General features: G+C 42.0%; 2 protein-coding genes across 3 annotated transcripts in view; one reads left to right on the forward strand and one right to left on the reverse strand.

The window, feature by feature from the left end:
* LOC117529686 (AN1-type zinc finger protein 5-like) overlaps positions 1–14,416 on the reverse strand; it is a 19,772-nt gene extending 5,356 nt beyond the window's left edge. Inside the window, exons 1-5 of one of the 2 annotated variants that reach the window (XM_034192532.1) lie at positions 14,287–14,416; positions 9,562–9,746; positions 9,348–9,477; positions 917–1,005; positions 535–663 (exon numbers count right to left, since the gene is read on the reverse strand). In XM_034192532.1, coding sequence (XP_034048423.1) covers positions 535–663; positions 917–1,005; positions 9,348–9,477; positions 9,562–9,718 — 505 coding nt within the window. In that variant the 5' untranslated portion in view covers positions 9,719–9,746; positions 14,287–14,416. Of the gene's footprint in view, positions 1–534; positions 664–916; positions 1,006–9,347; positions 9,478–9,561; positions 9,747–13,922; positions 14,074–14,286 lie in introns of those variants that run through there. The other variant, XM_034192531.1, reaches the window with a different exon arrangement.
* Positions 14,417–15,155: 739 nt separating this feature from the next.
* On the forward strand, positions 15,156–20,941 carry ccnb1 (cyclin B1). Its single transcript, XM_034192058.1, has 9 exons — positions 15,156–15,280; positions 15,468–15,593; positions 16,893–16,991; positions 17,055–17,249; positions 17,322–17,480; positions 17,562–17,798; positions 17,889–18,029; positions 20,216–20,326; positions 20,408–20,941. Exons 1-9 carry the CDS (start codon positions 15,260–15,262, stop codon positions 20,510–20,512), a joined length of 1,194 nt encoding a protein of 397 aa, XP_034047949.1. The 5' UTR covers positions 15,156–15,259; the 3' UTR covers positions 20,513–20,941.
* Positions 20,942–27,582: the final 6,641 nt, after the last annotated feature.

The following is a 27,582-nucleotide window of genomic DNA, read 5'->3' on the forward strand; positions in this document are numbered from 1 at the left end:
CAGTCTCTGAGCCATTCCTAAACAATGAAAAAAAAAAAATCGACGAGAGGGTGGGTCACTCCTCACTCAAAGACTGCCCACAGGCGAATGACGTAACCGACAGGCGTGGAAAAAACTCTTGCATGCCCACGAGGGTTCAAGCATGTCTGATGTAATCACACGTGATTCAAATGCATATAGTTTTTGAAAAAAATAATAAGGTCCGTTACTTTTCTCACAGACCTCGTATATATACATAAATAAAAATGACAACCCCAACACCTAGCCCGTTATCAACAAAACACCAATCTTACGCCGATTACAACAGATATGTCAAAGCGCTAAACAACAAGACAGCTGACCATCAAGATGTTCAAAACTTTTGGATGGATTTTGATTTAAAGAAAGGTTTCTTAGATTTAAAGTAGAAAATCAGATGGATAAGAGCACCATTTGGTGAGTTTCATGTAGAAAACAACAGACTGTTACAAATTGTTAAACATTTTTGAGAGCTAGAACACACTTGTAAAAATGGTCGGCGGTATGCAGCCTTACCTGTTAGTCCAAGCTTTTTGCGGCAAATAAAGCAGCGGTTTTTCTTGTGTTTTGGGGGCTCAGGGGTTTTGGACTCTTCAGTGACAGCAGTGGCATGATAGGAAGATGAAACTGTGGGCTGACTCACCACTGCAGATAAAAAGACAAACATCAACAACTGTTTCTATCATTTACCAAGCAGCAATGTTTAATTATTTGTAAAATCAAGTATTCCAATTATTTTAATAATAAATGATTATTTGGTGCTACAATTACAAGTCAGCGTAAAAGACAACATGCACAAAAACCATACAAATAATGCATGAGCAGCATTAACCGATTCATAGAAAACAACTGTGGTATTTGTTATATTTTGGGAAAGGTATGAGTACTGTGCAGTCACCTGGCTCTGTGAGCTCTGCTGCTTTCTCCTCACAGGAGAGGCTCATTTCTGTCATCTGCTGCATGACAGAAGACGCTGCTGAAATTCCACTGCAACAATATGGAGAAAGTACAACAAATGACTCAACTGACACATTTGGTGCATAGTCAACATGTTACTCAAGATGGTGCAGGTTTATTAGCAGCAATGATTTTATCTCAACACAGAGTTAATTATTACAGTAAATTAAAGCTTCAAAATACAACTTAAGTCATCTGATTCACAAAAAAGAGCAGTTATGATAATTCATCATTTAACCTCTTAAACCCTAGAGTCCCCAAATTTGGTACTTGCCCTGTTTTGGAACATCTGAACACTCATAACTAACCATGCTGACACCAACATACACTTATGTTAAGCGAAGTCTCCTCTAGAAAAATATCCACTTCAATCACATATCAACTAACCACAGCTGAAATGCCAAGCAAATAAAGACATAAATCGGAATTCATTTTTTTTGGGGGGGGGGGGGGGGGGGAGGACAACCTCATTTACTCCTACCAAGTATTATTTACTTTTAAAAATTTTTTTTTTTGCATCCACAACATCCCCTAGGACCTGTCTTTTAGCCGATGCAAACTTTTGCATTTTGGACCTTGTACAAGCTGAGAGATAAATCGTAATGTATGGGTATGTGATTTTGGTGAAACAGGCTCTAGGGCTTAAGGCGTTTTCTCACTTCAGTTTACCATCAAGACATGATCAGGGTACTCCACACACACACTTTAAACAAGCAGCTGAATGGCTTTTTGCCTTGCCAACATTTTATGTGCAGTTATGTATCCAAGTGTCTTCCTAGATGTGTGTACAACAGTCTGCTATTATCCTGTGTGTCGGCATAGCAGTGATAGCAGGATATTGTGTTCGCTGGTGGTGGGGGAAGAGAGAGAGAGAGAGAGAGAGAGAGAGAGAGAGAGAGAGAGAGAGAGAGAGAGAGAGAGAGAGAGATACGTAGTCTGGTTAAAGGTCAAGGAAATTGTGGTCTGAAAAATCACTTTTTGTATATCTCAACGACCAAGAAGACAAGATGGATGATCTAAAGCAGTGGTTCTCAAACTGGTCCTCAAGTACCACATGACCTACACGCTTTCCATCTCTCTTTGCTCTGTCACAACCTGATTAGTATGGACTTAAATTTGTCTCATTAAATCCTGAAAATGCACAGAGAGTGATCTACAAATATACCTTGATTTGCACACGTGTTTTTCGAACCACAAACACAAATTACTGATTTTTAACTTGTGTGTTGGTTTTGACAAATAATTGTGTATTTGTAAATAAAACATTTTTTCATTTAAAAAAAAACTGCAAAACTTAAAATTATGTTTGTGAAGTGTGATTCAGCATTTGTGGACCACCGATCACACGCATTTATCACTTTGCTCAGTTACAAAATTTAGAGACATTCTGAGCTAGGGATGCACCAAGCCACAATTTTTCCACTTCCGATCCGATCCCAATACTTTTGGATATCTACCGATACTGATACTATTCCGATACCAGAGCTCTGTTTGCTTTAATATTATTACCATCATTATTGTTGATTTTATAGGAGGATTTTCTTAAAAAGAAGACCTGAAAGCTCAGCTACAATTTGCCAGAAGGTGCATCTAAGATGAAAGCCTAGATTTGATTAAGTACTTTGTTTTTTATGGACTTTCATACCCTTATTTTTATAAACTTAGAGAGAAAAAGACAGTGCTCTCCATCTGTCTCCCCTTCTCAATTTTCAATTTCAATAGAGCTTTATTGGCATCGGAAACATATGTTTACAATGTCAAAGTAAGTGTTAAGAGTAAAAATTAAGTTCTCTCTCTCTCTCAGCAAACTTGAAACTTTTTGGAAACATGAAGCATTCCAACTGTAAAATAAACCGTAAATTTCTAAATGCAGTGGTGGGCACAGCTAACCAAAAGGTTAGCTTCGATAACCGTTAATCCACTAACTGAAAAGTTAAGTTTTAAAGAGCTAAACCGATAAACCCCTAAAAAAAAAAAAAATTAGCTGAAGTTACAGCTATAAGCTAAACCAATAACTTTTAGTATTGACTCCAGTACACTGGCAGCTACCGATACTTATGAGTAAATTCAAAGGCAATCACAAAAAACAACAAGCCAGCGCTTCTGTCTACGATCAACCTTCTCTCAGCAAAAGAGACCTGGTGACCAGAGAGAAAGGAAGGAGAGAGGGGGAGAGAGAGAGAGAGCGAGAAAGAAAAAAGATTATTTTCACAGCCAGTCATGCAGACGTGTCATGCACAGCAAGGCAGTTGCGACTTATGGTTAAAATTTTAAACCAAACTAATTCTGGACAGGTTACTGAAATTAACGTCACCCCTGTCATTTTTAAAAAGTGAAAATATCAGCCGAGTGTGAAGCGTCCGGGATGAAAATCAGCACCTCTAAATCCGAGGCCATGGTTCTCGACCGGAAAAAGGTGCTTTGCTCTCTTCAGGTCGGTGGAGTGTCCTTGCCTCAAGTGGAGGAGTTTAAGTATCTCGGGGTCTTGTTCACGAGTGAGGGACGGATCTACGTTCCGATCCTCACCTATGGTCATGAGATTTGGCTCATGACCGAAAGAACGAGATTGCGAGTACAAGCGGCCGAGATGAGTTTCCTCCGCAGGGTGGCTGGGCGCTCCCTTAGAGATAGGGTGAGGAGCTCGGTCACTCGGGAGGAGCTCGGAGTCGAACCGCTGCTCCTCCATGTCGAAAGGAGTCAGTTGAGGTGGCTTGGGCATCTTTTCCAGATGCCCCCTGGACGCCTCGCTGGAGAGGTGTTCCGGGCACGTCCCATTGGGAGGAGGCCCTGGGGAAGACCCAGGGCACGCTGGAGGGACTACATCTCTCGGCTGGCTTGGGAACGCCTTGGGGTTCTCCCGGAGGAGCTAGGGGAGGTGTGTGTAGATCAGGAGGTCTGGGCGGCTTTGCCTGAGCTGCTGCCCCCGCGACCCGACTCCGGATAAAGCGGAAGAAAATGGATGGATGGATGGATGGAAAATATCAGTGATTTAAAGTTTAAAGGAATGCACTAATTTTGAACCCAGGAACATTCCCATCTACTGGATAGGCATGTGAATACCAATTGCCACACATTTGCTATACGTGCTGAATCACTTCAACAAAATTTTCAGTTTTCAAATGGCCTTTTTCACAAATAAAAAAATGGCATATTTACAAATACAGATTTATTTGTAAAAACCACACACATTACAGTAACTTGTGTGTTGGTTTTTATAAACCGACCAACCACTGATAACAGGAAGCTCCACTTTCCCATAATCAGGGCTCTGAAATGAAACTGGTGAAATCCGAGGAAAATTTGCAGGGGGTCTGGGGGGCATAGGCCCGCAGGAGCCGGGGTCTCGGGACCCGTGGGATCCCAGAAACCAAATAAATTTTTTATCTAATGATACACTTTCAGCATCTCCTGGAACAAAAAAAAAAATCTCAAAATTAGTGCATATTTAAATGAACCTGCATTCAACCTTTCATTTGAACTGTCAATGATCATGTTGAAATAACAGAATATGATGTGGAAGTAGGACCTGGAATGATTTTCCTTTTAAATGTAAACCAAATTATGCATTAATTCAGAAGTTAAACTACATGAAATCATGAAGACTGAAAAAATTTAGCTTTGCTAATTAGTGGTTAGAGGATTAGCAGAACTGTGCCCACCACTGTCTAAATGCATCACCAGCAACGCTAACGCGACAAACTCTGGATTAATACTGAAGGATTTTTAATGGAGATTTTTCCCCTTTGAGTGGGCAGAATCGCTGTTAGGCTGTCCTGCTCAGCTGCACGCTGAGCTGCCTTTTTATAGCGTTTCACAACCTCGGGACAGTGAAGCAACTAACTTTTCAGCAAACATTTTCAGAAACAACTCAATTTTTCGGCAAATCTGTGCTCGACAGACAATTTGAACCCGAGAGCCGGGTGAAAATTTGCTGCTACCTGTGGCTTAGAACACTGCAGAAAAGAGCTCTCTCAAACAGCTCGGCTCCAGAAACCTCCCCCTCACGTTCGGCAGCAAACAAAGCAGAGAGCAAGCAGAAGCAGTTAAGAGGTTTCACAGTGGCTCCTCTCCGGTACTGAAAATGTTGCAGGTTGTATCCGTGTTTTCCGATACTTGAATTACGTCAGTATCTGAAGTCAATCCCGATACTGGATCTGATTGGTCGCATCCTTATTCTGAGTACAAAGGCACACAGAGGTTCACAAATATGTAGCTCCCTATTCATTCTGCCATCCAATAGATGGCAAAGTTGTTCTAAGCATTTTGACTTCTTCACTTGCACTGAAAGCGGCAACAGAGGGAGCAGAGATTTCTTCATCATTATCTGGCTTTTTGAGAGTCCTGAAGGGAATCCAAAGCAAAACACTCAGTCTGGGAGTTATAACCACAATATTAACAGAAAAAGCAGAAGGAGTCATTGTTGTTTTCAGCAATTGTACAAAGTGACGCTGGGTTGAGTGGGAGCTGATCAGACGGAGGGACCGAACAGACCGCAACACCGTGCAGAGAGACAGACATAGTACACAATCTGAAATTCTTCATGGCTGGATATCTGCATGAAGCTGCCCCCCCAGGAAATCACACTGTAAGATTTTTAAGGAATTTATTTGTAAATTATGGTGGAAAATAAGTATTTGGTCAATAGCAAAATTCAACTCAATACTTTGTAACATAATTCTGAGTCTGCATAGTTGGGTTGGCTTGTTTTACGCCGGATGCCCTTCCTGACGCAACCCTCCTCATTTATCCGGGCTTGGGACCGGCACTCAGAATGTACTGGCTGCACACCCCCATGTGGCTGGTAAAGGTAAAGAAGAAGAAGAGAGTGAGAGCTCAACAAAGGATCAGATGGTGGAAGCTGAAGGAGGAAGACTGTTGTGTGAAATTTAGCGAGCAGGTGAGAGAAGCACTAGTTGGAGGAGAAGCAATTTTGGACAACTGGAAAAGTACTGCAGATGTGGTGAGGGAGACAGCTAGGGCAGTACTGGGTATGACATCTGGACAGTGGAAGGAAGACAAGGAGACTTGGTGGTGGAATGAAGAGGTCCAGGAAAGCATAAGGAGAAAGAGGTTGGTGAAAAAGTTTTGGGATAGTCGGAGAGATGAAGAAAGTAGACAGGAGTACAAGGAGATGCGGCGTAAGGCGAGAAGAGAAGTGGCAAAAGCAAAGGAAAAGTCATATTGCGAGCTGTACAAGAAGTTGAATAGTAAAGAAGGAGAAAAGGACTTGTACCGATTGGCCAGACAAAGGGACAGAGCTGGAAAGGATGTGCAGCAGGTTAGGGTGGTAAAAGATGCACATGGTAACATGCTGACAAGTGAGGAGTGTGTGCTGAGAAGGTGGAGGGAATATTTTGAAGAGTTGATGAATAAAGAAAATGAGCGAGAGAAAAGGCTGGATGTGGTGAGAGTAAATCAGGAAGTAAAAGAGATTAGCAAGGAAGTAGTGAGGGCTGCGATGAAGAGGATGAAGAGTGGAAAGGCAGTTGGTCCAGATGACATTCCAATGGAGGCATGGAAATGTCTAGGAGAGATGGCAGTAGAGTTTCTAACCAGATTGTTTAATAAAATCTTGGAAAGTGAGAGGATGCCTGAGGAGTGGAGATGAAGTGTGCTGGTTCCTATTTTCAAGAACAAGGGTGATGTGCAGAGCTGCAGTAACTACAGAGGCATAAAGCTGATCAGCCACAGCATGAAGTTATGGGAAAGAGTAGCAGAAGCTAGGCTTAGAAAACAGGTGAAGATCTGTGAGCAGCAATATGGTTTCATGCCGAGAAAGAGCACTACAGATGCAATGTTTGCTCTGAGAATACTGTTGGAAAAAGTACAGAGAAGGACAGAAAGAGTTACATTGTATGTTTGTGGACTTAGAAAACGCTTATGATAGGGTGCCAAGAGAAGAGTTGTGGCATTGTATGAGGAAGTCAGGAATGGCAGAGAAGTACGTTAGGGTAGTGCAGGACATGTACAAGAATAGTGTGACAGCGGTGAGATGCGCAGTCGGAATGACAGACTCATTCAAGGTGGAGGTGGGATTACACCAAGGATCAGCTCTGAGTCCTTTCTTGTTTGCAGTGGTGATAGACAGGTTGACAGATGAGATCAGACACGAGTCCCCATGGACTATGATGTTTGCAGATGACATTGTGATCTGTAGTGAGAGTAGAGAGCAAGTTGAGTCTAGTCTAGAGAAGTGGAGATATGCTTTGGAGAGAAGGGGAATGAAAGTCAGTAGAAGCAAGACTGAGTACATGTGTGTGAATGAGAGGAAGCCCAGTGGAATAGTGCAGTTACAAGGAGTAGAAGTGGTGAAAGTAGATGAGTTGAAATATTTGGGCTCAACTGTTCAAAGTAATGGAGAGTGTGGTAGAGAGGTGAAGAAGAGAGTGCAGGCAGGGTGGAGTGGGTGGAGAAAGGTGGCAGGAGTGATTTGTGACCGAAGAATATCAGCAAGAGTGAAGGGGAAAGTTTACAAAACAGTAGTGAGACCAGCTATGTTGTATGGTTTAGAGACAGTGGCACTAACAAAAAGACAGGAGGCAGAGCTGGAGGTGGCAGAGCTGAAGATGTTGAGATTCTCTTTGGGAGTGACAAGAATGGACAAGATTAGGAAAGAACATATCAGAGGGACAGCTCAGGTGGGACAGTTTGGAGACGAAGTCAGAGAGGCGAGATTGAGATGGTATGGACATGTGCAGAGGAGGGAGGGACCCAGGGTATATAGGGAGAAGGATGCTGAGGATGGAGCCACCAGGCAGGAGGAGAAGAGGGAGACCAAAGAGGAGGTTCATGGATGTGCTGAGAGAGGACATGCAGGTGGTTGGTGTGACAGAGGAAGATACAGAGGACAGGGTGAGATGGAAACGATTGATCTGCTGTGGCGACCCCTAACGGGAACAGCCAAAAGACAAAGAAGAAGACTTTGTAACATAATCTTTGTTGGCAATGACAGCGAGACAGAAATCTTGCTTGTTTGTGGGTGACCAAATACTTATTTTCCACCATAATTTAAAAATAAACATTTAAAAAAATCTTACAATGTGATTTTCTGGATTTTTTTTCCTCATTTTGTCTCTCATAGTTGAAGTCTACCTATGATAAAATTTACAGACCTCTCTCATCTTTCTAAGTAGGAGAACTTGCACAATCAGGGACTGCCTAAATACTTTTTGGCCCCACTGTGTGTGTGTGTGTGTGTATATATACATATATATATACATATATATATATACACACACACACACACACACACGAAAGCGCTATTTACACATAGACGGTAAGAGCTCCCGGAAGAGTTTTTGGCCGTCCTAAGGATCAAACGCCGTTGTCAACGCCGGCACTAGGGGGCATGGCTTAGTTCCGGCTTTACCGCGAATCGTCGAAAAAATTATTCAACATGTCGAATAATTCCAGGAGCGCTCCCGGAGAATTCACGTGACGACGGAGACAACGCGAACAACGGCGTTTGATACTTTTTAATCGCCGTGGTCATCCTGCCCCTTCCTGTAGCGCCGCAGTTTACACCGCCGTAATTGGCGGCCGGCATTGTATCCCTAACCAACGACGTGTAAAACGGCGATAGAGCCCACATCGGCGTCCTCAAAGGCGTTTTAACTGGCGACAGAGGCAGACAAAACGGCGGCGCTAGCGGACAGTACTCCGTTCTAAATGCCACTTCCCGGTCAACGGCGCTCCAAACGGCCGATAGGCGGCGGTCAGTATAAAAACGCTAGCGCGCTGCATGCAGGCCTCTCACTCGTGGCCAGCTCCAGATATTTTTGCAGAGAAGCTCCAGTATGCCTCCTAAAAGAAAATTGGCAGCGGCAAGGACTTACCAAGAGGTCTGGTTCAGAAGCAGAGGGTAGCCCTGTGGTGGAGATGAGCAACACGAGGAGGGGAAAAAGGAGAGAAAAGAAATGGCTGAGAGATGAGCTCCCTCCCCCTGCAGTGACAGCTGCTTCAGCCTATTATATTCTGGGGGCAGTGCCTATATGCAAAAGTTCCTGGAGTAACGCAGGATTTGCCTGGATAAATCCAGTGGTACACAGGGCATTTTCAGCAGCAGCAGAACACCGCCGTTTTCACGCGCGTCTTAACCTGCGATTGTAAAGGATAGAACTGGGTATTAACCCCCGTTGCCTGACATGTGCCGGATGCTACGGCATCAAAACGCCGCTTTATTCTGCGGATTTAGCAGCATTTTATCCACGTATTTGCGGCTAGTACGCCGCTCGAAACATCGGCGCAATGCTCTGTCCCTTTCCACCGCGAAAACAGCCGGAACTACCGCGAACTTTGGCCTACGTACTACCCGCCGACAAAACCGTCTATGGGTAACCTGGGCTTAAGTGTAATTGGAAAGTGGCCCTCACCTGAAAGGATCAATCGTGTCAGCAGAGGCAGCGGCCTCCTCTGCAGCAGCAACCGCAGCAGCTGCAGCATTATTCAAAGTCGCCTCCAACCTCTGGATGGCAGATGCCTCAGCTGAGGGGCTACTGCCGCCTGAGGGGAAAATTTCACCACAAATCAGTCAGATGCTGCAGGCACATTTAACTTTTCTCTGAAAACATGCTCAGCAGGTCTTACCCACAACACTCAATGAACTGACTCCTCCATTGTTCTGTCTTGACAGGTGCTCCTTGTGGCACACAGAGCACATGCCATTGGTCCTAGGGTTACCGTAGAAACCACAGCCAGTGGTACACAGCATAGGAACTGGGCTCTGATTGGTTTCCTGGGCCATAGCAATGTCTGGCACCTGGTGAACCGACCTGAAGAGAAAGCCATGAAGAGTGTCAGATGACGCTAAACAAACAAAAGGAAGAATAAATCAGTGCCCCAATGAACAAAAAGCTTAAAAAGTGTTGAAGATGCTCAAAGATAACTTTAAAAAATATTCATGTTTATATGTGCCAGTGGTTCTCCTGATCCACAATGACCTTCGATAAATTCAAGCAACTCATTAAGGACATGTGCTCTAATAACATGTTTCATTACTTTCGGTTGTGTCAAACACAACAGTTTTTGCTTTCCTTTACAGCCTAGTCAAGCATGTGCGATGGTAAAAGGCATCGATAGCAACCATGTCACCAGTAGTTAGTTGAGCCAGTAGATCAGTGGTCTCCAAACTATTCCAGAAAGGGCTGAGAGGGTGCAGATTTTAGCAGCCACTGACTTCAGCAGGTGATTTCACTGATTAACATCCCTTTGAACAGGTGGGATGAGTTCATCAGTGAAATCACCTGCTGAAGTCAGTGGCTGCAAAGAAAACCTGCACCCTCTCGGCCCTTTCTGGAATAGTTTGGAGACCACTGCAGTAGATGCTTGTCACCCACCACCTGTGCACATTCTCTGACTTGTGTCCAAACCTAGGGTGGTGGCTGCCCTCAACAACTTTTTGTTACCCACTTTACCACAGAAGAAACAGGGTGTGACTTGTTCAATCGATGATGTTGACAGTGCCAGTAAAGCCTGTGCAGTAGACGTTGCACCACTGCTCACTCTGCATTTTTACTGGACTCAGTCTCTCTGTGCCTTTTTCTCACCCTTTCAACTTTTTAGTTATCAATAGCACCCCTGCAGCTTTTGTGCCACAACAGTGGTTTAGACATCATAAGCTGCACAACATTCTCAGCGCTAAAGGGCCTTTCACACCGGATGCTTTGGAAGCATCAAGGGCATCACAAATCGGTATTAAAAGCATTATTTTCAATGAGATGCGTTACTTTTTAGAAACGTCAGAAGTGTTGGGTCAAAAGCCAAGCTAAACTGACGCTTCCGACGGGAGCACGCATTGCTGCTTGTCGACAGGCTGACGCGGTCAAAGTTCAACCCAATGCAACTTTCGTTACTCTGAACTGTGACATAGCTTCACGCTGTCCAATAGTAACAATGCGTTGGGCCAAAATACGGAAGACTAGTGCCAGAAACCGCTGATCTCTACAAAACAGAAACGTATCACAGGACTGCTCGTTTATAGAGCAGTTTTCTGCAATTTTTTTTTAACCTCAAAAAAATCTGATTACCATAAAATATTTTTAGAACACTTGTAATTAAAATAGAAAATATATAAATAAATGGTTCTTTAGAAACTTTTCTTCATCTGTAAATTAAAACCACATTATTTCAGATTAGATCATTTCTTGTTTAACAAGGAAGCTTGGACTTTGGACATATAAATAACATGGAAATTTGTACTTTTTTTTTTTTTTTTTAGGTCTGGTAGATTATCTATATGTCATTTCAAACCAGAAAAACAGACACTGTAAATAAATACAAATGTTTATTAGAAACGCAACAGAAAATAATTTAACGACTGCAGTGTGATTGTAAAGTAGGATTTCTGTGACATAAACCTCATGATGAATTTTTTTATATAGTCATTTCAACTTGTAATTACGTCAAAATATGTAATTGCCTTTAATGTTGTTATCAGGACAAAGTTAATTCAAAAATATGAATTTGAGCACAATAAGTGGAGAGCTTCTAACTGTGCAAATGTCTTGACTTTGATTTTGTGTACATTTTTAATGACCCGTTCATTTATTGTTAAAATATAAAATGAAACAGCTTTTTAAAAAAGAATAAAATAGTTGCCGTTTAAAGAGCCTTTTATTTAGAAGCAGGTGATGTTATGCTGGATTCACAGGACCAGATGAAGGTCTCTTCTGCAGCTTTGAACTCTGGTGGTGTTGCTGAAGACACTTGTCTCCATTTTGAAGAGCAGAGATGTTTTCTTTCGACTGGACTTCATGGTGTTCAGCTCATCAATGGAAGTTTGGTTGTCTGCACAGCAAATGTTCCTGATTGGGACAAATAAAAATATTCTTTTAAATATAAAGAAACACTAAACAGTTTATAAAAAAAAAGAAGTTATTTAAAGATGAGCTTTTGTGGTCTCCGAAAAAAGCTGTAGCTTTATTTGGTAAAAATAAAAAAGACTGAACCATTTACAAATTAAAGCGTTCACTCAGATCAACTGTGCTAAAAGGCTAAGCTAACGTTAGCCGACCATTACACCTTCACAGCAGTACAGTAAATGTCACATTTTACTTTTATATTATTCTCACCTCGATAAAGCTGCAGAACTAAACTCCACTGGTCAAACTGGGACTTCGCATATATCCAAAAAGTGGGAGATTTAGGACTGAGTGGGTCTGCTCCATCACCCCGGCTGCCTGCCTCACTCTGGCCAGGGATGAGGCCCCAAATCCCAGCTTCTCCTTGCGGGTCGGCCCTCTGTTGCGGTTCGATTGATATCCCACCAAGTCGTCAGTCCTCCCCCGGTCGGCGTCACTCCGAAAAGTAGCGGGGGGGGGGGCTTCTCCCAGCAGGGTGATGGGAGAATCATTCTACTACTGTTTTCAGATTGTGGAAACAGCCAGAGTGTGACGTAGCAATCTCCGCCCCCTTGCCGCTTCCGAAGCGAAGCGTTGGTAGGCGTTGCCTGAAGCTTATGAAGCGTTCAATGTGAAAGGCCCTTAAAAAGTTAGTGAAGAGGACACTTGTGACTTTAAAGACGTAAGAACAAGAACACCAGGAACATGGAGAGTGATATGAACTTGTTCAGTGAATGGCTGAGTGGAACCAAGGAGAAGAGAGGGCTCCTTATGCTATTTATTATCAGAAAAAGTGTTGAATGAACATTGTTGGTGTAGTGAGTAAATGAGTTGCTATTAAATGGAGCTGATGATAATTATATGGTTCTTGTTCTTTATTTTTGTTGCAATATGTGATAAATATCTTATTACATGTCTGTTTATGTATCACACCCGGTATCATGCCCCGATGTATTTGTATCAGCCCAAGTCTGAAGATAGGGACTACTTCTCGGCCATACACTCCCAGTCATGATTTCTTAGACTTCCATCATGTCACCTTGGAACCTTGTGTGCAGCAATGTGGGTATTTTTAACCTAAGCAGGTGGCTTTCATCATGCTAAACCACCTAAGCCAGGAATCATCTTTTGTAGCCCATCAATGGACTGATTCAATCGAATCAATGTGCTTTTGCTTGATGGGGTACCACGCGGTGTTTGAGATTTCTAGATGGGGTTTACCAGTCCTTTCTATTATACAGAAAGTGTTCTTGTGATGTTACGACAAAATCTGTGCAAACCCTCTACATGATCACTTTTATGATCACTTTGATAATAACAGTTACTTATGAGCTAAAAAATATTATGTTTACTTTAACTGCTTTGCAATTGTCAACTCTGAAGAAGGCATTCAAATATGAATTTCATTATACTCTGTATGATGATAAAGGAGAGCAAAGTACCAAAGGAGGGAAGAAAAATTACATTCCTAATCACATGCAGTTGTCCCTTTAGCTTGCTTATATAAAGACAGTGGCTATCCGTACGTAGCCGTAACGAAATTCTACTGATAGACAGCGTCTGCATCATTGGTCAATAACTATAGCAATAACCCCTAACGATAACAAGGCTGCGCTACGTACGAATAGAATTTGGAATCGTAGGAATAGCCACTTTGTTAACATAACACCGAGGCTCAGTGATAAACATGTCAACATATCTGTGTCAGCCGCGTACACCAAATAAGCAATCATATCTAAAACATCCAGTCCAGCTGTAGTGACGTGCTAAGTCACAAACACCGTGCCACTTCCACAAATTCACTGAGTCATGCTAGCAGGCTAACGGCTACTCCTAGCTAGCCTACAGTTGCCACAGTAAAAGTTAACTTCTCAAGCAAAAACGTGTCCCTCGATATCGCAACACAGTATAAAAACTCTGAAGGAACGTTAGAAGCCACATATATTTTACTCCTACTGTTAGCAGACAGAACAGTTTACGAATTAACATGCTAGCCAGACGCTAAACTACTTTGCTCTTTGTTTTAGTTCCCACTACATGCTATCAGTTTAGCTCGACACCAAATTACTTGTAAAATGTCTTTTTTTTTTTTAAACAACTGATACCCACATGGAGTAAAAAAGCAACTAAAGAGAATTTTCGACAAGAAACGCGTGAATTATTAAGACAAACTACTTTAGCAAGTTCAACAACGCTACCTAACGCTAGCTGCTTTGGGTTAGCCAAAAATTAAGGCGAAATGCAACACATTTGCTTATGGACAACTCAACAGCAACATAAAAGTCAATATTACCCTACACAATCCGTAATGTTCGACTGCAATTATTTACAAAAACCGAAATAGAAAACTTTGTCGTGACACGTGTTAAAATTTAATCAAAAATGGCAGCGCTGAACATTATCTTAAGTTAAAGATCATTTTACATCATTTCTGCTTTCTGTATGTCTATATGTCTATCAGTTGTTCACTCACCGTGTATATAGTTTTAAATTTTTTATTTTCTTTCCTAGAAACTTTGCTGTATATTTTCGGCTGTCTTTCCCACAGGCGCCTCTTGGTGTGCTGGTAAATTTGGTGCCTCTTCTGTTTTGTCTCCCAAACTCCCTCCTCTCACTTCCTATGACGTCACGGAAAGTGTGACTGTGATTTAGATGTGCGGTGACTGTTAGATTATTTATTTACTTGTTTGTTTAATAGTAATACATTATATATATATATATATATATATATATATATATATATATATATATATATATATATATATATATAATTATAAAATAATAATAATAATAATATATACATAAGATTTTTTGTTAGTAGTTGCAGAAGCAGTCGTAATTAAAAAAATTCAAATAAAAAAGTTCCAGTTCGAGAAGATCACCATTAGTTGCCAGCAGTAACTGTTTTTAATAAAGACCTCGTGTGTGTGTGTGTGTGCACGCGCACGCGTGTGTTAAACCTACAAACAAGGACAAATGGATGAAATAAGCAAACTAACCAGCAATCACAAAAAGTAAGCATCAATATTATATGTTATATCATGTAACTGTAGTAGAATAAAACTAATATGAATAACAAAGTCGGCTACATGATAGTTTTATCAGTGGGAAACAAATTTAGGCTATAAAATGAATATGTTAAAAGATTCATAAAACACAAAAATAAGACGTATTTGTAGTAAAAATAAATAAATAAATACGTAACATTAATAAGTAGAACGCAGCAGGAAAAGGAAGTCCTACAAATCACGTGGTAACCGGTCGTCCAGGGAACACATTTGGAATGAATGCACTTTATCCAATCAGATTCGAGAGACTTCGACGCTGAGCCAATCAGAGTGCAGTGAGCGAGGATTTAAACCGAGAGACTAAAAAGTGAAGCTACTAGTTTTCCGCAAGCTGATTTGTCGTCTTGTGTAGCTACGACGCACATTTTCAGACGCTAAATGGCTCTGCGAGTAACCAGGGTGAGTCGTGTCATGATTTTCATGTTAGGATTTGTTCTTCTAGCCCAACTCTTTATTCCATAAATAAGTCTTTTTTTTCTTCGTATCCGTGTTGTTAGCGTGGGTTTGAGTCGTTATATGGTATGTTGCTGGTACGTTTACTTACGTGGAATGTCATGATGACTTAAATATGTCTTTTGTTTGATAGAATCGCCTTGCTTCAAGCAGGACTGACCTTGGGGGGAAGGCAAGTTTAGCTCCCACCATGAAGTCTCGGACGGTTCTTTCTGACATTAAGGACAACATTCCCGTCACGAAAGAGGCAACAAAAAAGGTAAATGAGTCCTGGTAATCTTTAATAGTTCAAAAGCCTATCTTGTATAAAAGTGGGGAAAGATAGCAAAGGTGGCCTTGTAGTGCAGGCCTGTAGCCATATGTGGCAACAAGACTCCTTTGTATGTGTGTAATCTTTAAAAGTAAGCAGTCCTGTGTACAAACTAGTCGCAGGGCACTAGTCTGTTCCAGGGCCACACGTAAACATGCACACCTACAGTTTACCTAACCTGCATGTGTTTGGAAATGGGAGAAAGGCAGAGACCCTGTGCAAATGCAGGGAGACCAAGGTCGATACAGAGGACCAGGCTGGAAGTGAGCCTATGACTTACTTGCTGTGAGGCAACACTATTAACCACTGTTGTCCCACAAGAAAATTGCATTTTTTTTTTTCTTAAAACATGAAAGTATGTTTGCTCAGTTGGCACACATTTCATTACTGAAACCAGTTGTGCTCATGAACGTCACCTGTCATGCATGTTTTCAAAGCCTACCTGCCACAGCTGACTAGAAAAGTCCAGTGTTAATAAATTTGCTTAATGATGCATTAATGAGCAGATAAAGCTGGAAAAAGTGTAGGTTTGGTGACTGACTCCAAATAATGAACATGGCAGGGAATGACTGTCATGCATTGTATTAGGGATAGACCAACAACCAGCTCGACCGATATTTGCCGAGTATCTGCATCAGCCAGGGGCAATTACTGGCCTCGACAGGTTATCAGCCCATCCAATTTAGTAGTATATCCCTACAGAGCACCCAGTGGGCTTACCGGCTCAACAGATTTGATCAGGTTATCAATACAGAGTATCCAGAAATTATCTGTCAATTCCTAGTGAGTATTGTAGGAGGGTCTGAGGGTGTCCCCCAGAGAAAACGTTGAAATTTATAACCCTTTTAAACACAATTTTCTACATTTGTTTTGTTTTTTGGGGGTCACTTTATTGTTAACTAGGATGTTAAATAACATGTGACAGGTCCTGGAAAAAGACAGAAAAGCCCCCTCTATGCTGGTTAAATCACAGCATAGGAGCCCCTTATGTTCAACTGCTGGTTAGAACCCTGTAAAGGAACTAACATTCCTGAAAGTGCTTGAGACAATGAAACTGGACTGTTCTCAGCTTCTTTTTTTTTTTTTTTTTTTGGCTCAAGTAAAATTTGCCACACTGTAATTCCCAGTAACTGAATGATTTAGTATGTAATATTAAGCTACTTATTACTGAACTGTAGCTTTCCTACTCTGTAAATGTCATAAGTTTACTGAATTTGAAGCGTTTATCTTTTTTTTTTTCTCCTTTAGCTCCCCAAAGCAGAGGCCACAAAGAAATCTAAAGTAAATGTTAAGGCTGAAAAGCCCATTGCGGTTGTAAAACCCGAAGATGTGAAGCCTGAAGTATCGGTGAGTTGAAGGCTTCCTTTATAACACTTAAGGTTATTCCTAACTCATGTTGGGTTTCTGTAGCCTCAGGTACTACCTGAACCAGCATCTCCTACTCCCATGGAAACTTCAGGCTGTGAACCTGTTGACCTGTGTCAAGCATTTTCAGATGTTTTGCTCCACACCCACATAAAGGATGTGGATGCAGATGACTATGACAATCCAATGCTCTGCAGTGAATATGTGAAGGAAATCTACAAATATCTCCAGCAGCTTGAGGTAGGGAAAGTGTGCTCTTGAAGTCTTTGCTTGGTCCAACTCGGTGAATGCAGCGCTTCATCTCTTATCCAGGCTGAGCAGAACATCAGACCAAATTATCTTCAGGGGCAGGAGGTGACTGGGCACATGCGTGCAATTCTCATTGACTGGCTTGTGCAAGTGAACCTCAAGTTTCGCCTATTGCAGGAAACTATGTACATGACAGTAGGCATTATTGACCGTTTTCTTCAGGTAAGAGAGCCTTAGTCTATAAAAGTGTTGGGATAGTGTATAGATGCTCTTGAATAAAGTACCATGGTGTGTTCCATACAGGACCACCCAGTCCCCAAGAAGCAGCTGCAGCTAGTTGGTGTAACTGCCATGTTCCTTGCTTCCAAATATGAGGAAATGTATCCCCCAGAGATTTCAGACTTTGCCTACGTTACTGACAGAGCCTACACTACTGCTCAAATCAGAGACATGGAAATGTCAATTCTTCGTGTGCTGAAGTTCAACCTTGGTCGTCCTCTTCCCCTTCACTTCCTGAGAAGGGCTTCAAAGATTTATGAGGTTTGTAGCAGGCCTGTCAGCTAGGGACACCGCCAGGTGTATCATCACTGATGCAGGCGTTGGCTTCTTTAATGCTCTTGTCTTGGTCAGGTCACTGCTGAGCAACACACCCTGGCAAAATACTTCCTGGAACTCACCATGGTGGACTATGACATGGTCCATCTGCCACCTTCCATGGTTGCAAGTGCTGCGTTAGCACTTGCCCTCAAGGTTTTGGAAGCTGGTGAATGGGTAAGTGTAAGATTGCAGTAGTGTTGTCCACAGGGTAGTGAGGTTCTGTCTGGTCTGAAGTTGCCAAAATGGAAACACACATGTTGCATGGACTGGTAATATTAAACCAAAGAAAAGGGGACTCACTGTGGAATCTGTTATGGATTTTTTTTTTTATGCAAATGGTAAGTGTTAAGAACAGAACTAGTCCTGAAACTTCAGAAACACAACCCACTGTCATCTGAACAAGTGTCAGGTCTCTCAAACTGCTTTACAGCACTAAAACACATCCCCCTGCAATCAAGGCACCAACATGTCAGGTGTTTCTTACACGATCATAATCGTGGCAGTCCCTCAGTCAGTTAACTGAGGAACATTTGACTGCTGCTGTAAAGGGGGGGCACATTAGTCAAATCACTATCTTGGCTGAGCTGCAACACAAGTTGGTCTGACCAGTACACCAGTGGCCTAATGTACAAAGGTGGCATAAATCCTTCACCATGCAACATTCAAAAGTGAAATGATTCTGGCAATGTGCAGTACCCTATGCCAAGGTCATGACTATAAAAGCATGCGCAGACTGTTAAATGGTGTTAACAGTGGCTACATTAGCATTGCTGGAAGACCTTGCAAATGGTGCAACTATTCAGGGAACATGACTTGACTAATTGGCTTATAAGGCAATTTCACTTGCCAAAGCCAGTGTTACTGAAGTTCTGCACAGAACTGCAGCCTTACCTATACAGCAAGGAGCCAGGGGTCATCTGTACTGACAACACTGGAGTTCCTGGCAATGAAATGCTACTGAACAGGCAAAATTTGCAGCAAGAGCCGGTTTCCCTAACATAATTGGTGCTCTTGAGTGCACACTTTTTTTGCTGTAAAGGCACCATGACATGATCTTGTTTTTAAATAGGAAACGCTTTCGTTCCATCAATGGTCAAATCATATGCGACATGCAAATACATCTAACATTGTGGCTTGGTCCAACACATGTCTCATTCTGACAGCGTGGTCAGGGCAGCCAAGGGGTGTGTATCCTAACAATTCTCCCGTGTGGCACAGTGCACAATTGGTAGCTGCTTGGTGAGTAAATGGTTCATGTAACTTCTCATTCTGAATGAAAACAAGCACGTGCACATCTAAATAGGGTGGGGTTTTTATATGGAAAAAGTATAGCCTTTGTCATTGTATACATAAAACAGTTTGTCCTACATTTAACCCATCCTAACTGGACAGTCAAAACACTAGGAGTAGTGGGCTGCCACAATCTGGGGACCAACTCCAGATTTAGAGGCAGTGCCTTGGTCAGGGACAGAGAAAACATACCCTAAATGTCTGTGGGTCAAACTCATATTTAATTATTCAGCTCAGCCAAGAGGCTGACCCAAACCTGGTGTTCTGCTGCTGGGGGAACCTGGATTTGAGCAGACTTCACAATGGTTTGAAGGTATGACATCACGTTTGTTCAGTGTTTGTGTACAGTCCTTGCAGAGGAAGGTTTCTACCTGAGAAACTGTTTCTATAGATGTTTTCAGTCTTGAGTCTGTATTCCCTAGGCGGCCCTGAATTGGGCCATATCCTGGCCTCTCTCCTAGCCTGTGATTAGTTGGTGGCTGAGACACTGACATCAGCCTCACTTTGATTGTAAGCGCTGCTCTCCTATTGGTCATTTAGGGGTGGGAATTCTTCCCCCAAAATGGAGGCCAGTATCTGGCCCAATTCAGGGCCAGTTGTCAGGCTATGTATTCCCCAGCTCCCTTAAAACCAAATGCATGTGGGAAGGGCCAGTACTGAAGCACTGATTTATGCACTCTGTAGATAAGAATGTAGCCAAAAACTGACTGAAGTTGCATAGTTCTCAAACTTCAAATGAGTTGCAACCTTCCTGCAGCTTGTCATCTAGCAGGCAATGTGAACATAACTTGTAAATCCCACAAATGCTTTTGGTAGGGTTGTAGGCACCGTAAACTTCTGTTTAAGTTGTATGCAGAATGTTGACAGGCACAAGTTTGACTTGTGAATATTCAAACACCTGCTATAATACAGAAGACTTAACAGCTTCTGTATGTTTCTTGCAGAGCTGAAATGTTAAACATGCATGTCAATACTCTGCTCATTAAGGCTAAACAAGAAATGAAATTGCAAAAACTATTCAAATCATGCAGAACTGATGTGAGGTCCAACAGTTATCATTATCTCCTCAGGATGCAACGCTGCAGCACTACATGGACTACACTGCAGAGAGTTTGATTCCTGTGATGGCACAAATCGCCAAGAACATCCTCAAAGTGGATGAGGGCCTGACAAAGCATATGGCAAGTACAACAAAATATACTAAGAACCTCATGCTCCCCTCCTCAGGATTTGAGTTTTAATGAACACAACCTTTCTTGCAGGCTGTTAAATGTAAATACTCCTCTTCAAAGCACATGAAGATCGCCACAATCTCACAGCTGAAGTCTTCAGCAGTGAAGGATCTTGCAGTGCAGGTCAAACAGTGATGCATGTCTCCTTTTTATAACACTTGTATTTTTAAATGTGTAACTGGAGGCTCAGCATAATGAGGACTGAGTTGATGGCGTCCATATTTTAACCTGCTGCATTTATGGCGAATGAGAACAGAGGTTTGAGGATTTTTTTTTTTATATATATATTCACTTGACAAACTGACTTAAACACCTGTTCTTTACCACCCTTACGTGATGTGCTTTAGGCACAAGTGGGGTGTCCAATGTTATTAAGCCTGACTATTTCAAACCTTATGTTGAGGACTTCTTTTTAAACAAGTTGTATGACTTGATGCAGTTGTAAATTGGACAGAAGGCAGACTACCTTCTTATAAGGTTTGTCAATAAGTAGCATCTTGTAATATGTACAGTGTTTTTACTGTCTTGTTTTTAAGTGTCCATTAAATGGCTTTTGACCAGAAATAATGCTGCTCCTTCAATCGACACTAGATGGTGCTAGAAGACTGGATAACAGATCAAACTCTTCTGCACAGAATCTTCACAAGCACAAGAGGACAATTATGTAGTTTTCACCACATTAAAGAATCACAAACATAGGCGTTTGTTGTACAGCACAACAAATGTTTGATTCTACTCTAAAACTTTCAGTGGATTAAAAAAATCTGTTAAAGCTGATTTCAAGTGTCTAAAGAGGCTTCCCCATGTGTGTACCCAAATGCAACTTCAGCTGGCAGTCTAAAAGTACTACAGATCATGATTATCAAATGTACACAACTGTCTTAAGTGGCTATTTGAAATGACTCGACTCAAAGTAACAATGTCTTTAAGGAGGCTCTGACTTGAATTCAAACTCATTAACCCTGTCCTGAGTTACACTTGAACACAAGCTCACCATTTACATAAATTGTAAAGTCAGGAACACTCATTTGTGAGTTCATTCTTTTGAATGTAAAAATTGGGTTTAAACTTCCTGTAGTTGGGCCTTGTGAAAGACTTTTTTTTATCAAGTGGGGGGGGGGGGGGACTTGCTGTAGTTCATGTTGAGACTCAGGTTTAAGCAAATAAAAGAACTTGCTCTACTAGTGGAGTCCAATTTAGTGTCAGACCTATAAAATAACTTGCTGTGTCAAACTCTGAATCATGCAACAAGGGAGATGTTGCATCAATACCAAGATCAAAGAACTGTAATGACATTATTTCACGTCGCATCCTTTGGGCTGGTAAACAAAGGTGTAACTAAATGTGATCAGAGGATGTGTTGAGACTCCACAGAAGCACAGTTGAGGAAGTGACCTAATGCACAAAGATTATCTGGAAAGTGTCAAATGTCTGCAGTCTTTGAAGGGCTTATTTTGTAGTTGTAGAGTTTGTGGTTGTAAAACAAATGTTCTCCTGCAAAGAGAACATTTGTTTTACAAAGGCCCAAGTCTTTATGGTTCTGGTGGTACTTGTATTGCTGTCAGACTTGGATGCTAACAGTGACCTAAGGTATTGACTGCTTGTCTGTGGCAACCAGCCTCGCCAGAGGAAACTTGACTGGTACTATAATGGCTTTGACAAATACCCAGTTAATGGGGGAGACTAGGGTGATGCCATTTGGTTCATTTCTCTGGATGTGATCCAGTACATGTGCCTGAAAACCACAACAATGGGAGAAGACCCAGGTGATACCTACTCACGGCTGCAGCAGATGGTGGAGATGGAACAGGCTGACCAGTTAGTTGCAATCCAGGAGCCAAGGTGGTACGAGCTGGGCATTTGTAGGGATATGATCTTGGGGTGAGGATAACTTGGAGTCTTTAAGTACCAATCAGGTTGTCCTGAAAATGTTTCCTTGTACCATGTCTTTTTTTTTTTTTTTTTTTTTTTTTTGAGCAGTTGCCTTGTGGTCTAATGCAGATCTATAATCACTCAACTTGTGGTCATGCGTGTCTCAGATGACCTGCTTAGTGAAATATCCCAACATGCTAGATTTGAGTGTAATCTGAGGTGATGATAGCATAGTACATGATTGGCTGTATTTGAATTCTGAGTGCACTTGTTCTGTACAGGTCAACATTCAAATGACACTGGACAGCAAAAGCTACGTGAAACAGCAGATGGGGTTGGAATGAGCTGGTCACATCTGTACTTTTAAAATATTTCACCAGCTTTCAAACAATACTTTCTAGTTTAAACAATCCCTCACTGGTCATTAATACTTGTCACATTTAAGTACAGGCTACAGCAAGCTGTAAGTACTATTTAAAACTAATGGACAGAACATTAACCCATTAACAGATGAGGCCCAGAGAGGAAGTGAGGCTCCCTCATTTAGTCCAATCCCTGAGAGACTTCTATCCAACAGGGCCACCTGCCATCTCAGCTGACTATCACAAAGGCTTGTTGACGACATCTGCTGCTGTACAAACTGGGCCACAACAAAGGAAAGCTTGACATACTAGGAATTTGGGTGTAAAGTACATAAAGTATTGTACAAGCGATCACTGGCACATCTATATCAAAACGTCCATTTTTGAAGTACTGCTACTTGTTACAGCTGTTTTACTTAATCATAAATTTGCTGTTTTTGTTGGTGTCACCACAGCAAGTCCAGCATGAACTACATGGTTTTTTTGGCACCAGTTTTCAATTTCAAATTAGAATGGGAACGTTATAATTTGGAGTCATCTGTGCTAACATGGAGCATCACCATGCTGCTATAATGGTTTATTTCTCTAACATTTTATGTACTTCATCAAAGGTGATTAATTTTCACACATTTGAGTAAAAAAAGAACATTTAGAGAACACCCACCCATTGTCCTTAAATGTACTTGAGTGCCCGCAGTGGTGGTGTTGCCCTAAATTGTTAACTGCAATGTGCCCTAAAAGTTTAAACCTTTTGGGCCCTTCACACATAGCACGATTGAGGCCGAATGGAACACAAATGAGGATTCCAATACCACTTGTGAAAATCTGGAACCACCTCGTACAGTAGTCGCCGCAACCATTCAGCCACAGCACATGCATTCTACATTCACGTGTTGCTCGTACCGGAAACCCATTCAAACGGCGGGCAAGATGAGGATGCACTGCCATCTGATCGTGCTCGCAACATTCACACAGCAGGTCGAATAAATCGTGCCAAGGGCCTCATGAAATCATCGGCCACATTGAACCCTGGCTGAATGGCACAATCGAGGCAGCCTTCACATCAGCGGCCAAATGGTGTGTGAGTACCCATTCGACCCACTCTCAGCCAGAGTCCAGGTGCCACTGACGAACAACAAACACCACTCGCGGGGTACTTAGAAAATGTGGGGCCATTCGCACAGCCAGCACGGAAGTAGATAGCAGGTGACCACTTTCAAGCTGCAGCCCATGTGTTCGAAAGCTCAAAGGGCTGTCAATGTGTCGTGTTCACCCCCAAGCAACACAAATGGCATGCGAGTATGCCTCCCCCCGCACACACACCATGATCCAACATTGTCGAGCTGCCGCTGAGGTGGAAAAGGCTCAAACAGTGGTGGGAGTGCAATCGTTGTCCAGCGCAACATGCCCATGATGGAACAGCTGACAGCTGTGGAACACCTATCATGGTATATCCAGCATGTCCTGCTGGAGGTGGAATCACCAGCCAGCAGCGTGCCCACACCACCACAACAGAGATTAAAAATAAAAGCCCAGCTGCATGTCACAGCACCAGCACACTATCCAACCAGACAGCCACATCACGTGACGTGATCCCTGATGATCATGGCCCTGGTGTGCCCACAGAGGCCACCGTAGCTGCCAGATGATCACACACGTGTTCACTAAGGCAATCATCATGTCGCAGCTGACCACTGTATCATCACTACTCACAGCTGGAGAACACATACCATGCCATGAAGAACATCACCTCTCAACACGCCACGGCAATGCATATGTGTTGGCAGGCTCTCATGACTTGGTGAAAAATAAAAACACAATCACCTCTGGCGTGCATTCAGCTGCGCCTCAGTGCACACCGCAGATGCCATCAGCCAGGCTGCCCCATGTGAAAATATTTGATCATGTGAACAGCCAGCTGGCAAGGCAAATGTCACATCCACCGTATGAGTTATAGTCCACATGACACAGTGTCCTTCAGCATGCCACACGCTGGACAGGTGGATGCGTGGAGCCAGCTGATGTGTTCATGATATGAGTGCATCAGTTCATTCATGTCAGTTCATTAATTCCTTGTTTACGTCCATGGCCATGGTTCATGAACATAAAGGAACAGAAGAACAATAACTCATGTATTCTGTGCTCTTTACAACAGAAAGTAAACATTTTAACAGACAAAACTAAATCCATTTGTTTCATCATTTCCAACACAGCCTGTCAAGTCATCAGGCATCAATTGCACATCATTGCCAGTAACATGAATGTCTTACGTTTAAACAGTACATTCTTATAATGTTCTGTGCTATCTCATTCTTTCGTTCTTACATATTTTCTTTGATTTATGTACATTTGTACCACATTTATTGGTTCCACTGCTTTGTGAGCACGATGTGGTATCACACCTCTCATGTGATCGCACTCTGTGTGTGTGCACACGAGCATGTACAAAACTGTCACCGTGGGATCGCACAGCATCTGCACACGGCTGTCCAATCGTCTGTCCTTCCTGACTGCGGCTGGAATTTTTCAAGGTTCACCAATTTGTTTTTTTTTTTTTTGTTTGTTTGTTTTTTTGGCCTTTTTTGTCTGGTTTCGGCCTCATTCTCCCAACTTTGTGTTATGTGTGAAGGGGCCATTTTATTTTATCAAGCAATGGAGAGCAGACAGGCTTCTCACTTTTATCCCCATCACCTTATATTCACCTTATGACATCATAGTTTTATGATGTCATAAGGTGAATATACAAAAGAGTTCAAAGGAAAATCTAACTTGCTTTGTTAAATAAATTGAATAAATAAATAATTGGGCATGTTTTGGCATTAAAATTGATTCACCTTGCCTTCAATAAAACATTGAAATCTGTCTTTATTGTTTCTGTGAACTCCTGTCCACAAACATCACCTCCATCTTGCTCCACCATGCTGCCCAAATGTTTACTTTCTCTGTTAACTAATATTTTAACATGATCTCAAAGCTGATTAATTTTCACACATTTATTGAGCCAGCAAAATAGTTAGAACACAAAGAGCACCCACCCCGTCCTTAACTTTGCTGGAGTGCTGTGCCAGTGGTGGAGCTGTTGCACCAAATTGTTAATTGCGGTGTACCCCCCTTTCTAGGTGTTTGCATTCATTTATTTATTTTTACCTCTGCCAAAAGTTGGGAGCGGAGGTTACCCGTTTTCACCCCTGTCTGTTTGTTTATGAACAGCCTGGAACTCACAATTTTTCATATATTGTTATGAAATTTTTACAGAGGATTCATATCCTGATAGGCAAGAACTGATTCAACTTTCAAGGTCAAAGGTCAAAGTGAAGAAAATGTTGGAAAAGTCCCTATCCTTTTACATTGAACAAATTTTCACAAATTCATAACTCTGTCAAAAAAGTCTGAATTTCTTTCATATCTTAGAGCATTATGTTGGATGGTATCCTTTATCAACTGACAAAATCTGATCCAGATTACAGATTTTGTGGCCATTTAAATTTAACATTGAAAACTCCATTTAATGTATATTTTACGTTATATCTTAATCAAAGATGCCTCAATCACTCTCATATTTGAAAGTAAGGTGCAGACTGGCACTCACTATCACCTGACAAAATTTAATCCGGGTCTGATCCGGATTGTGGATTTTGTGGACATTTGAATTTGATATAGAAAGCCCATTTGGTGTACATTTTGCATTATATCTCAATCAAAAATGCCCCAATCACTCTCTCTTTCTGTTATGGATTTACCTACAGCACCAAAATTGGATGGAGGTTCCAATTTTATGCATGTTTTTCTATCTTCCAGTTATTAGTCGCAAACCAAGTGCCAAAAAGCAATGACAAATTGTGCATAGCAGAGATAAACAATGTTCTGTGAAAATTATCTGAAAAATAATTCAGAAACCAAGAAAGATGGGGGAAAAAACCCTGACAACACCACAAAAAACTTTGCATGAACTAAATATATACTCATGACATTTGATCACATCTAATTTAGCTTATGAAAAGCCACTTCTAACAGGACTTTGACCTTGAAATTTTTTTTGCAAGGTAAAAATTTGTGGAATTGGAAAGTAGTGTTGGCGGAGGTTCGTGCTCTACGAGGGCGGTGCTCTGGTACCATTTACAACCAACAATGGAGAGCAGACAGATTTCTGACCTTTATCCCCATCATAGCTTTATGATATCATTGGCCAGAATGAGTTCAAAGGGAACCTTGTTAAATAAAATGAAGAAATAAATAATTGGGCATACAAATATTTACTCAACTCTTCTTCGGTAAAACGTTGAAATCCATCCATCCATCCATCCATTTTCTTCCGCTTTATCCGGAGTCGGGTCGCGGGGGCAGCAGCTCAAGCAAAGCCGCCCAGACCTCCCGATCCACACACACCTCCCCCAGCTCCTCCAGGGGAACCCCAAGGCGTTCCCAAGCCAGCCGAGAGATGTGCGAGGCGTCCAGGGGGCATCCAGAAAAGATGCCCGAGCCACCTCAACTGAGAACCCCTATCCACAAACAACATAAACTTCATCCTCCTCTGTAACTATTAGAGGATCTTAATACGGTTTTGTTTGATTCTATTTGTTTGTTTCCTCCCAGTAGCTTCATACCTGCTGTTGTTTTTCAAAGACACATGATGATTTATCTTCTTTATCCTGGAAAGTCAGGCTTTAAACCCACAGATCATCCTGAGGATTCATACTTGGAGGCTGAGGTAATGACCGGGCAGCCGTATCAGTTTACACGACAGATTCCTGCTGTGCAGGGCTCCAAAACATTCACTTGCAGCTGCCTGCAATGCTGTTTGACCTTTGTAGGCGATGTTACATCTGTGTGACATTTATTAGGATGGAAAGTTGTGCAGAGTGGCAGATCAACGTGGTTCATTTACTGAACACAGGAACATCGTGAGCACACTAAAACCTCATGCTGTCAGCTCACAAGAACTTGGGGGGAAAAAATATTTCACCCTCCTCC

This window comes from Thalassophryne amazonica, chromosome 17 (assembly GCF_902500255.1).
Source record: "Thalassophryne amazonica chromosome 17, fThaAma1.1, whole genome shotgun sequence".
In the NCBI taxonomy this organism is placed as follows: domain Eukaryota; kingdom Metazoa; phylum Chordata; class Actinopteri; order Batrachoidiformes; family Batrachoididae; genus Thalassophryne; species Thalassophryne amazonica.